At 34.2% G+C, this 13,659-nt stretch overlaps 1 protein-coding gene across 1 annotated transcript in view; it reads right to left on the reverse strand.

Moving 5' to 3' along the window:
- Positions 1-10,008: 10,008 nt before the first annotated feature.
- The window catches only part of LOC126185073 (putative transcription factor capicua), a 316,920-nt gene continuing 313,269 nt past the window's right edge, over positions 10,009-13,659 (reverse strand). The window contains exon 24 of the mRNA XM_049927858.1: positions 10,009-13,577. Within this exon, the coding sequence (XP_049783815.1) occupies positions 13,495-13,577 (83 nt within the window). The 3' untranslated portion in view covers positions 10,009-13,494. The remainder of the gene's footprint in view (positions 13,578-13,659) is intronic.

Below are 13,659 nucleotides of genomic sequence, written 5' to 3' on the forward strand. Positions count from 1 at the left end.
TTTTGTGCCCGGAAAACTTTAGCTTGGCTTGATGAATTACCCCAAAAAATAATCCTATATGACATTATGGAATGAAAGTAAGCATAGTATGCCAGCTTTTTCATTTTTATATCCCCTATGTCTGATAAAATTCGCATTGCAAACAGAGATTTGTTAAGACGCTTCAGCAGTTCTGTGGTGTGCTCCTCCCAGTTGAATTTATTATCAAGCTGTAATCCCAAGAATTTAACACTGTCCACTTCTTCTATCTTCTTGTCATCGTATGTTAGACATATACTCTTGGGACACCCCTTACAAGTTCTGAACTGCATGTAGTGTGTTTTTTTCAAAGTTTAGTGACAAAGAATTGGCTAGGAACCAGTGATTAATGTCCACAAATATTTTATTGGCTGATCTTTCTAAGACTACACATGATTTGCTATTTATTGCAATGTTTGTATCATCGGCAAACAAAACAAACTTGGCATCTGGTAATGTTACTGATGAAAGGTCATTGATATACACAAGAAAAAGTAAGGGCCCAAAAATGGAACCTTGTGGGACCCCACATGTAATTAGTTCCCAGTTGGATGATGCCTGATAGCTTGATACATGTCTCTTTCCTAATAACACCCTTTGTTTCCTGCCAGAGATATAAGATTTGAACCAGTTTTGCAGCATTTCCTGTTACACTATAATATTCTAGTTTACTTAAAAGGATATTGTGATTTACACAGTCAAATGCCTTTGACAGATCACAAAATATACCAGTTGTCTGCAATTTTTTGTCTAATGAATTAAGCACATTTTCACTGTAAGTGAAGATAGCCTTTTCAATATCAGAACCTTTTAGAAATCCAAACTGTGACTTTGACAGTATGTTATTTGAGATAAGATGGTTATAAAGACGACTGTACATTACTTTTTCGAAAATTTTTGAGAATGCTGGTAACAGTGAAATTGGACGGAAATTTGATGCTATTTCTTTATCTCCCTTCTTAAACAGTGGCTTAACTTCAGCATATTTCAGCCATTCAGGAAATATTCCACTGATAAACGACTGGTTACACAGATAGCTTAATATGTTACTTAGCTCAGAATCACATTCTTTAATTAACTTTGTTGATATTTCATCATACCCACTAGATGTTTTTGATTTTAAAGATTTTATGATGGACATTATTTCTGTTGGGGTAGTGAGGGTCAAATTCATATTATGGAAGTTACTTGAAATGTCTGGTCTAAGGTAATCCATAGCAGCATCTACCGAACCTGACAACCCCATCTTTTCAGTAACAGTTATAAAATGTTTGTTAAAAAGTTCTCCAACACTATACACAGCAGTCACCAATGTATCATTTACTCTTAATGCTATTTGTTACTCTTCATGTCTGGTTCTACCGGTCTCCTCCTTCATTATATCCCATATTGTCTTTATTTTGTTATCTGATATGACTATCTTTTCCTTGTAATATATTTGCTTTGACATCCATATTACAGTCTTTAATATTTTGCAGTATTTCTTATAATGTGCTATAGCATCAACATTGGAAATGTTTCGGATTGACAGATACAGTTTTCTTTTTGTTTTACAAGATACCCCTATTCCTCGAGTAATCCATGGCTTCTTTGTAGACTTTGCTCTAACCTTGGTAAGTTTTGGGGGAAAGCAGTGTTCAAATAAGGTAAGCACTCTATTAGCAAAAATGTTATATTTTTCATTCATGCCATGAGCACTGTAAACATCAGTCCAGTGAATGTCTCTGAGGAATGTCCTAAAATAATCAATTTTTGGCTTACTGATTACCCTCTTGAGCTCAGATTTAACAGATTTTATATCCTGTTCAGTATTAACATTTAACAGAAGGAAGTGCATGTCATGGTCTGAGAGGCCATTGACTATTGGTTTTGTAATATAATTTTGTTCATTGGACTTTTCTATAAAGATATTATCAATGGCTGTTTGTGAGCAAGTGGCTATCCTAGTGGGGAACTTTACTGTGGGAATTAAGTTGAATGATAGTGTTACTAACTCAAATAAGTTCTTATTGGGAGAGTCTTTAAGGAAATCTACATTGAAATCACCAGCAACCACTATTTCTTTGTTTTTGGTTGTTAAATGGGCCAGTACAGCTTCAAGGTGGTTTACAAACAGATTAAAGTTACCTGCAGGTGCTCGATATACACTTAATATTATGAAAGATTTTTTGTGAAAATCTAATTCTGTTGCACATGCTTCCATATGCTGTTCTAGGCAAAATTTATGAATGTCTATGTTCTTAAATTTATGACAGTTCCTGATGAATGTGGCAACTCCTCCTTTCTCCATTTCTGATCTACAAAAGTGAGATGCTAACCTAAACCCTGTAACACTTAAAAGTTCTATACAAGTGGTCACATGATGTTCAGAGAGGCAGATTACGTCAGCTGGGTTTGAAGACTCTAATTCATCTATGCAGATAGTTAATTCATTAATTTTATTTCTCAGTCCTCGAATATTTTGATGTAATAAAGATAGCTGACATTTCACATTGACTGGGTTAAAATTGGGTGGAGTTAAAATATCTGCTGACAGTTGAAAATTCTTAACCAATGGCTGGTTATGCTGATGTAATAAGCTGGAATTATATTTTTTGATTTCTTTCTCAAACTGAAGGTTTGTCTCAGTTCTAACCTCTCTTAAAATTTGCTTTCTTTCTGTCCTCCCTACCCTAAAAAAGGGTCTTTTCTGAATCCTATAACCACTGGATTTAGGGAAATCATGGAAAAAGTAAATCTAGATGGCGAGATAGGGATTTGAACCACTGTCAAGTGTATTTGAGACAGAGCATTTGCTTGGCTAGATTAATAATGTCCAATTCAACGAAATTGTCCAGACACTTGCCTCAATCAGTTTAGTGAAAGAGATAACTGATCACTGGAGTGATTCAATGGGAAACCACAGAAAACTTAAATCAGGATTGCTTGGCTCCGTTCCTTCTTAATTCAACTTCAGTTTGATAACCTAACCACTGCACCACGTCAATCAGCAGCTCTGCTGGCACTGAGACTGGCAGGTCTCAATTTTGGTCTCAACACCCATATGGGGCCCTGAAAACTATCTTGAAAACTGAACCAATATATTGTTTTCAATATTTTTGGGAAAGGAAATGGCTGAAAAAAATTCTAACAGAAATCCTTACAAGTTCCTGCGTAACACAGCACTCTGTTCTAGTATAGAATGATGCCAGTTTCACGATTTACAAATATATGCCCTTGTGTGAACACACAGAAATTGTGTAGAGTACTCAAAGTAATAGCATCCAACCCCAAAGGACTCAAATGGATATTTCCCTTAAAATGTCTGGGCAGTTTGAAATTTGAAGGCTATGGCGAGATGCACTACTGACAAGTTCAGACAGAGAGGAAATTGGTCATGTCTAATTCAAAGGAGCCATCCTCGCATTTGCCTTTATCAATTTAGGGTAACCACGAAAAACTTAAATCTTTAATGCCAAAGGAGGATTTCAACTGTGCTGTGCCCAAGTGAAAGTCCAGTGCCTTGCCCATCTTATTCTGTTAACATGCTTTTTGAGTAAAAATTCATGTTTGATGAATAAAACTTTGTTTAATTACTAATTTTGTTTCAGAATTTTTCATGGTGGTTAATTAATTTTATAAGAGTTGTTCCGTACAGACTAATGGTATTAGTCACCGTTATTTTATTTTGATAACTGATGCATGAAAAATTTAAACTGATAAAACTACAGATAGTATCAAACATCACAAATGAAATAATCTGATGTATTGTTTGTTGGGTTTTGTCTCACAATCATCAGCTGACATTCAATTAACAATTTTTCTGACATTTTGCAAGCACAAATGGCAGCTATTTGTGCTGACAAAACATCAGAAGAATCATTAAGAAAATGCTGACTTAAGACCCTAAGACAAAAGCCACCACAAAATACATCAACAAATGGCTACAAAAACACCAACATTGGAAAATAATATATTACAGAATAACTCATCAGACATATGACAGTGTTGTGACTTGAATGTGAGACTTTCGAATGTGGGTGAATTGGGGAAGGTATGAGAAAAAAGTGTGTTATACAGAGTCTGTAGGACACAGAATAATTAAATATTTATTACAGATATATTACCTACTGCACAACTGAGTACTGTTTAGTACTGTCAGTTAGATGAATTATTGATATGCAAGACATTGCTGCCACTGATTTACAAGCATATGACACACATGTAATTTTTTCATTTTTTTTATGTAGAATTATCTTGATTTAATTGGATGCATTAACAATAGTTTACTGGTTTCAATTTTTATGGGTCACCACCAAAATTAAAAAATTCAGAAGAGACAAAACACAAAAATTTAAAAAGAGCAACAATAAAAGAGCAAAAAATAGTCTCAATACCTTGTTACAAGAGTAATATGTCAGACAGTCGTCTAATATTCATTTGACTCTTCGACGTGCTATTTCTGGGTATATTTTCATTTTTCTTTTCTTGCACTTTTTAATTTTTTATGTTTAATAGTGCAGTTGCATTTTGTCATTTCTATATTTTTTTGTTCTGATAACAATTCAGATGAGCCAAAACCAGTAAACTGTTGTTAACCATCCACTGTGGTCTAAGCAACTGTGAATAAAAAAATAAAAAGAGCATATTCCAAAATGTATTATATACTCCAATTTTTTAATGTCAAATTCCATTGCTAAATTTGCAGCTAGTTTCAACAACGTTTTGAAATGGAGTGTAACTGCAGACTCTCACTTTCTCCTATGTCCAAGAAACAACAGTACCATCACTACCCAGCAGGTGATTTATAACTAGCCATCTGAGTTGTAATTAATCAGACTGTTCAAAACAATCAATTATTGTGTAAGATCTATAGTTAATGAATTTTCATTCAGTGTGTGTTACGTCTGAAGGTTTAAATGTGTCAGTAGGCAATAAAACCAGTTTTTTTACAATTCTCTTTCACCTCAACAATGGAAGGAATGAAGGAAACAACTCACCAAACAGTTGAGGTATTGAATGGTTAAGGGGTGCACATGCCCTATAATAGTAGAGCTGCAGGGTCTTAGAGAGAGATTTATATACTAGTTAGATCTGAAGGAGGATTTAGTCCAAAAGCTTAGCAATATTTTCAGTCTTGTTTGTGTGACTATCAACTGCTCAATGCCTCAGCTACATGGTGAGTTGGGCTTTATTCCTCCTCTAATTTATATTCCACCAAGGACTTTCCAAGTATTAAAATAAGATTTTTTACCGTTCTTTCATAATGATTTTATAATTGTCCCATTAACATTTTCAACAGATAATCTAATTTTATGTTCTTCAATATCACATATTTAGATTCCTTTTTATCATTTTTGTTGGTGGATGCAGCAGCTCTGAAGTATGGTTATTGAAATTATACAGGCTTATATGTGAAAATTCATATTAAAATTCTGAAAAAGTTAATCAGACAATTGCTTCATTATTGTCAAATATATAAACGGTGTTCAAGTGACAGTTATCAGTCCTTAAACCAACTACTTGAAAATAATCAACTTTAGAGACAGGACAGGTAATGTTGCTAATATTGTGACAAAAGCTACCACACACATAGCTCAAATGTTAATGTAGAAGAAGAAACTTCTAAACTTTTGATTGTGAAGACAAATACTTACAACAAAGTAGAAGAAATTTGAAACTGGTAAAATTTGCAGGTATCTGCACACAATTCTACACTGTAGTCAATATCTGGCTTCCTTATAACGATTGTGAGTGTAAATACACCCAAGTGACACACATTTTTAATTCCACTTGCCACCTTGTCCCACAGTAACTGAAGAACTGTGGTAAATCTGAACATCCCTTGGCACCATATACCTAACTCAAACATATTTTAATTGAATTAACTGTGGGTTGATGAAATGTTGCAAATTAACTAAACAAGCACAGTTTTTTAACCTTGTTTCACAGGTTATTATTAATGTTATTGCACAACCTAGGTTTCGGGTTATAAGCCCATTTTCAAGTACATTACCGATTCCAAAAGATGTACTTTAAAATGGGCTTATAGCCCAAAACCTAGGTTGTGCAATAACATTAATAATAAACTGTGAAACAAGGCTAAAAACAGTGTTTCTTTAGTGAAACATATTTCTTATAAAGCACAGTCACTGCCAGGAGAGTTCTTGGGAATACTCTCACATATAACCCCCCCCCCCCCCCCCTAGTACATTAATTTTATAATGAATTATAGAGAGATTCTTCCCATGACATGTTTTGAAATACTACAATTACTTTGCATTACCGAAGAGATACTGAACCACTACTGCTGGCAACTACCAGCCCATGCCGATGCTTTAGCAGACACAAGTTGTCAAGCGTACGGCAGTAAAAAAACTGTGTGGCATTGAGTACCCAATCCTCACTGTGTGTACTTCAGTTAATAAAGCAGTGGTGGTGGGGGAGGGGGGACCCATAGCAAGAAATAGTTTTTCAGCAATAGTTCCTTCGGGGACAAGGAACTGTTATTAGGAAATCATTACAGCTTGTGCAGGAGAGACATAGTGTAGGGCAGCACAGAGGGGAGGCCCCAGTTTGCATTATTACTCTCCAGAGTAGTTAAACGATGAATTACAACACGCAGTGTACTGTACCAGCCATCTTTTCTCAATATGTGGGCAATATCTGATATAAGATACTCCACAAATTAGTTGCAATCTTTTAAGTAACTATGTCAGTTACCAAAACAGCAACAACAAGTAACCCCGGTAGCCATTCCAATATGGGGAGTACATCAGTGTGCAATATTACAACTACTGGTGACCTAAGAAAGGATCACTCAATATTTTACTCAACCCAGTGGTGTGGAATGAACCTGTTCAAATAGGGTGAGGCTCAGTACCATTCCAGTTGTCCAGTACAAATGCCTCTAAGTGTCAACAGCAAATTGTAACTTTAAGTAAGAGACCCTTGGAAGGCTGAAACAACAACAGTGGTAGTGGTCCATGAAATGGGAAGTGAAGCACAGAGTTCCAGTTCTACTGAGTCTGAAAATGGAACTTGATAACAGCATTAATGGCTGTACATAGCACACTGGTTATCTATGAAACCTTGAGCAGCTGCTGTAAGAATTTGTTTATATTTATTTTTCATTCTGTCATCGTAGTACCAACTGGCTCTTAAAATTTAAGAGCTGAACACTTTTTTTATGTGCTGATGAACAATCCAGGCAGAAAAGTGGTAATTTCTAAGAAATTTTTATTACAATGTCACAAATTTCCAGCCAGTCAGTTGCAAACAGAATTTAAAATTCTTTAACTAGTTTTCAACGCCGACTAGGGGTGCCTTCTTCAGAAGAAACTGTTACCTTACATGTGGTTAAAAGGAAATTTGAGCGACATCGCTCTGGTGAAAACATTAAAACCACAATTAAAACATTAAAACCACAATTAAAACATTAAAACCACAATTAAAACATTAAAACCACAATTAAAACATTAAAACCACAATTAAAACATTTTCCACCTGAATATGTAACAGGTATAGTCAAAATTTCAAAACAATATATAAATATGCCACTAAGGGCACTACAGTGGTATAGGACACGAGTGAGTAACTTTAAATTCTATTTGCAACCAGTTGGCTGGAAATTTGTGACATTGTAATTAATTATGGTTGGTGATCACAGCCATGTTCAAAACATTAAAATTTTTATTAATAAAGAAATTTGGAAATAGCTTGGTCAAAAGCAACACTAAAAAGTGGTTCTGAAATTTACACTTTAGACTAATGGTTATCTAATTTAGCAGTGAAAGAAATAAAGGCGCAGACACACGAATAAGTGAATATTAACTTACAAATTTTGTTGAATTATAAAATCATAAATAACAATTACTTACAGTTATTGGTCCTGTTGCAATTCAGGGATGTGTAGCAGAAAAACATGGAAAGTAATGTGTGTCTGCAAGAATGGAAGGTTTAAACAGAGAAACAGAATATAAGATAGGAATGTGCCTTAGATGGATATTTTAAATGATAAAGTGATCACCACCATCCATTTTCTTCTTGGTGTACTTATTACCTTATGTTGGATTTTTGTTGAAACAGTAGCCCCTCTTTCACTGCTAGTCACATTTTCATATATCTCACCTCAATGGGCACATTTTATTAACTTAATTTTTAGTCATGTATCATGTGCCTAACTGTCCCTCTTCCTACGTGCACTGACATCTTACAGCAGGCTGTCCTGACCTTTCCCTGGATAAGTCCCATCCAATGATATTTCACCTAAACATTACCAGAATTTTCCCCAATTAAGAATTTCAGTGCTTCTACTTTATGGGATATACACTTCAGTTAATATTTTCTGAACATAATAAGCTGAACTTGGCATTTTCATCATTCCGTCTTGAGAAGAGATTACCGACAGAAATTTTCTGCAGATTGTTAAGTTACTTTAGGCAGAAGTGTCTGTGAACCAGTGGCACACAATAATATATGCATCAACACCGAATTATGAATTTGTCATGCGTCTGAGAGGATACCCCCAACACACACAACCTGCTTCGATTTGTTTCACAGATCTTCCTTCATTCGCCCCCCCCCCCCCCCCCCCCCCCTCCTCCCAGCCACACAATCCCACGACCCATTCTTTTCCAATCAAACTGCAGTGTACAATATTTCAAAAAGCAGTAACATCTGCCCTTGGGCCTGTCTTAGTGTACGCTGTATGTTAAGATGTCACTGCTCTAACTAATCATTATATCCACGAAATACAAATTCCAGCTCAACTATAATGACAAAAAATTAAGTTACAAAAGTTATCATGAAAGAGTACCGCATTCCACATAAAGGAAGTGGTGAGAAGAGACAGGCAATCTCTGTAACTCACCTCTTAAACTTGCATTCATCTGAAATCTCTCTTTTGAGGAATATGCAAAAGACACAGGGAAAGGAGTCACATGGTAAACGGCCCAGACTGGGAAAAGGATCTAAGGGGGAATGTGAGGTAAGGAAACAAAAATACAAAATAGGGATTAAAAACAGCATAATGATTGAAACTAGTGATGACAGCAGGAGATGGAGGACGAGAAAAACTAGAGGAAGGACACTTGTGTTGGAGAGCGGGGTGTTTTCAAAATGTCATAAGCAGGTTCGCAGCCCATATCATGTGGCTCTCCCTCCTTTTATCTCATCCAACTGCAATTTCTCTTACTTGCAGAAGTGGCCACCATGCCTCTAAAATAATATATAATACATATAATATCATTGGCTTTAATCACACTAATAGTTCCAGTTTACCTCCACCAGCCCCCTGTCTTTGTACCTAGTATATAAATTTTTCTTTTTGAGTTCATCTAGAACCCCCCTCCCCCCAAACTCTGTTTTTTTCCTCACTAGTTTCTCACCTCTGACTTGTGTCAATACCACAGCAATCATTTACCCCTGTGAGAATCAGCCCTTTTTCCCAAAATCTTCCACGTTGTTCCTACAGACACTAACAGTGATCACCTCTCATTAAGTGAGCTGCAATGCTGATAAGGCAATAAAGATAAAATGATAAAGAGAAAGATATGGTTATATTTTTATGTATAATGCAAGTTTGAGAGCTGAATTACAATAACTGTCTTTCTTCATATCATTTTCAACTGCTTTTTCCATTCAATATACTGTTCATGAGTTTGCCACAGATCCTCATAATCACTCATGTTGACCCACATTATTTTGGTGTCAGTGTGTCCAACAGAAGAAAGTTAGACACAAAAAGCAAAGACACAAAATTAAGATAATAAAGAGACAAACAATTTTTCAAGGTACCAACACATTTGTAAGATAAATGCTCTAAATACGTATCACAGTAATAATTTATTGATTTTCTCAAGTTAATGTTATTTTTTGTATTTTATCAGTCTTCAGAATTCAAGCAAGTATGTTCCGGTGCAAATGCAAATATCTAGCCCATCCTTAGGTTGTAAGTGTAAAAATAAACATGAGAACATAGTGCCTATCCTTAAGTTGGCCATCACCAAATACAGAGAATTGGATTTTAATTACACTGTATAAGGTAAAATCAACCAAATAAAAATACAAAATGGTAGAATCTCATTGCTGATGACTATATTACTGCATGACAGTAACCTACTTGTTTCCCAGCAAATTATATTAGAAAACAAGAAAAATGACTATCATCTAACAATATTTCAATTTTATACACACTGTTTCTGATCTATAACATTTTTAATACAACTAATACAATGTAGACAGCTTTTGCATGTATGCAGCCTACAACAACAAATATGCACTCAAACAATTCGCTTTCAAAAACAATAAAGTTTATGACAATATATATAGATATAGACATTTCACTGCATGTGTGTGTGTATATATATATTTATATAATATTTATATAAGTATTTGTAACAATGTAAATATATTGAATATAAAAGATCCTTCACTACTCTATTACAGGGATGTGGTTGCCTGTAAGAATGATTCATTACCATAAAATACAATGTAACAGTAGCACCTACAGAAATTCAAAGTTGCTCTAACTACACCAAAATTTACTCTGTCTTGGTGTACATTTAAAAACAATATAGAAAACATGACAGCATTCTGTGAAAATACAAAACAAATGTTCAGATAGCCCTCACATGACAAATTTCAAAATTTAATATCTCGCTTCATTTCTGAGGACGGGAACAAAACACTCCAGTAAAAGGTAAGAGAAATTGGTAACATCTAGAGATAGCACTAATAATCACAATTTCTTTGTACAAAATTTTACTTTAGCTACGCCCAACACCCAGATTAAAATGAATAAATGACAATTAACATTATGACAGATTTACTCTAAAAACATTCAATATTAAGACTGGTATATTCAAAATCCACAATAACCACATGTGAAAGGACAAAACACATAAGATTTATTCACAAATTATTTTGGCAGTAGAGAAGCACAGACATGATTTTATAATCATTGTGTCTAGTCTTTCTGGTATTGCTTTGGGTAATATTGTGTATTACACAATTAAATATATAAACCACTGCAATATTTCAGTTTAGCAATGGAAACACTGGTATCTGTTGCATTTACCATAACTGATAAAATCTGCAGACAAAAGATATACTAGTACCAAAAATTTGTTGAATTATGATGAATAAACACCATAAAAAGTGTTGTTTCATAGAATTTACATTGATACTGACAGTATATGCCAACAACATATTGTTAAATAAATACAGCTGCAGATGAAGTACATGAAACTACCAACAGAAACACATTATTGATGTCACACAGTAACAAATCTACATAACTAATACATCAACAAAAAAGGGATTAAAAAAATTAACAGGTAACTGAGATCATAACATTAATATTGTGCAATATAATGTGACATTTGCCCAGACATGACATAATAATACTAGTACAAAAAATAAATTAGAAAGGGCTTCTGTGTGCCAGAAGGTAAGCTCTTACAGCAGGCCAATGGCACACAGTAAAAACACTCGACAGCAGTCACTTACTAATAACACATTTTCACACTTTATAAATAGTTCTCCACAATTATCACCTGTGTATTAAAGTGTGGAGTACTACAATTAATAAGATGCTATAGATCACATTGAACTTATAATACATTTTAATTAATTGCTGTCTTAAATTCCATCACCTCCTACAGGCATCTCCTGCATATATTTTTTTATTTGAATATCACACATTGATGACAGTGATCACAGAAGACTAGCTAACAATGACAGATTTAGCATAAAAATAAAATATACTAAGAATTTAAATGAGGCTCTTGACTGAACATGCCCAGAAGAGATGGATGGAAAAATGGTGGATAACTAAAATAAAACATCAGAAATTCACTTGCAAAATATAACTTTGTTTTCTAAATGTGAGATAAAATAATGACAACTTATATTAATGAAGATGATGATATCACAAATGCATTGTTCACAGTGAAAATTATAATAATATTCTTTGTTTTGTAATCTTAAGCACAATACATTAAAAATGTATCTCTCAAATTCCAGTATAAGCTGCAGCCTATAAAACAGTGATCATCACAGACACAGATGGATACATTTTATATACACACTACAATATAGACTTTATGTATTAATCTGTTGTGCAGAATACTATAACTAAAATCTGGAATTCTGAGCATCATCCACACATGTACTGTACTGTCAATATAAAAATGAATAAAAGCACACACAATGACATTTCATTTTGTCAATATGGATTGTTTGATAACTGTTTCTATATTCATGTCAGAAGAAAAGAGGAAGCTGCAAGGTACCGCAAGAACACGAGTTCTTTGTGTCCATAGATGACTTTACTTACTGAAAATGTGACAATACTGAACTATGACAACTAGAACTACACAGTCTTCTGAAAACTCTAAAATACTGTTCAAACAAAGTACGTATGTGAAAGGCTGGGAGACGTAGATGTAGTAAAGTACGTGTTGATCATGTTACTGTCACTTCGCAGGAGTGGGGTTCAATACTCACAAATTGACTGGTGCAAGTACAGAAGCCGGCTGATGATGTTTAAGTTAATTTCATACAATGAAATGTATCTTCTAGTGTGCTATATTAAGGTACAAAAGTAAGTCATGAATGTTAAGTTTCTTATGCATAAAGAAGAAGAAGAAGAAGAAGAAGAAGAAGAAGCAGAAGGAGAGAGGTATGACATTTTATTCTTACACACCTTCAAAAATATTAAACTCTAGGAATATTTTTATGACTAATGTTAGTCATGAGATTTTAATAAAAATAATACAGGTTTTCTAAATATGGGAAAGTAAAAAGTGTATTAATCTGAATTAAAGTCCAAAATTTTGTTGTTACGCCAGACCTACTGTGCCTCAAATAAACAGATGAGGATATATGAAACAGACTCTAAACTGACTTACATAGTTAAAATATTTCTTAAGGTCACAAGAAATAGAGAAGATGTATCCATGTATGTCATGTGATGTAGTACAATAATATATTACTGGTGCAAAAGACCACACTTTTTCAGCCAATGTATGCTAAATAGTACTCTTTTCATTGTCATAAATAAAAGATAAAATAAAATACCAGTTCAAGCTGAGCCAAGTGCCTGATATACACAAATAAAATCCACAAATTACACATCATGATTCAAAACCTTTGCGTAATACTTACACAGAATTTAAAAAAATAGAATACATCAGTGTTTGATCAATTAATAATACAAACACTATGTTCTAAAATGTTACAACACGCTTCCTCAGGTAAACTAATTAGCAGTGGAAGAAAAGTCTGTTAGGTTTTCAGGCACTATCTGAGATTTTTCTAATTAAAAAATTTGTTGCGAACATGTTCTGCTAAAATTAAAATATACAACCAAATTCAGTGACCTATAACATGTACCTGCTGCCAATGCCATACAAATTTGATGGATCACATGGTGTTTTTATGACATGAACATGGAATGAATCTGGCCACAGCAGCAGAAGAGGATATATACAGCTAGCTGCTAGAAGAGGCAGTAATAGGCACTGAACTGCTGGAACTGCTCACCAGACTTGATGTATGTGGTACACTTGATGAACCTGTAAGTTAAATACATTTCTGTATTGTTTAAAAAATAAAATCACATTACTAATGCCTTAATTTACTTATGGTACTATGGAC

Source organism: Schistocerca cancellata, chromosome 4 (assembly GCF_023864275.1).
Source record: "Schistocerca cancellata isolate TAMUIC-IGC-003103 chromosome 4, iqSchCanc2.1, whole genome shotgun sequence".
NCBI lineage: Eukaryota > Metazoa > Arthropoda > Insecta > Orthoptera > Acrididae > Schistocerca > Schistocerca cancellata.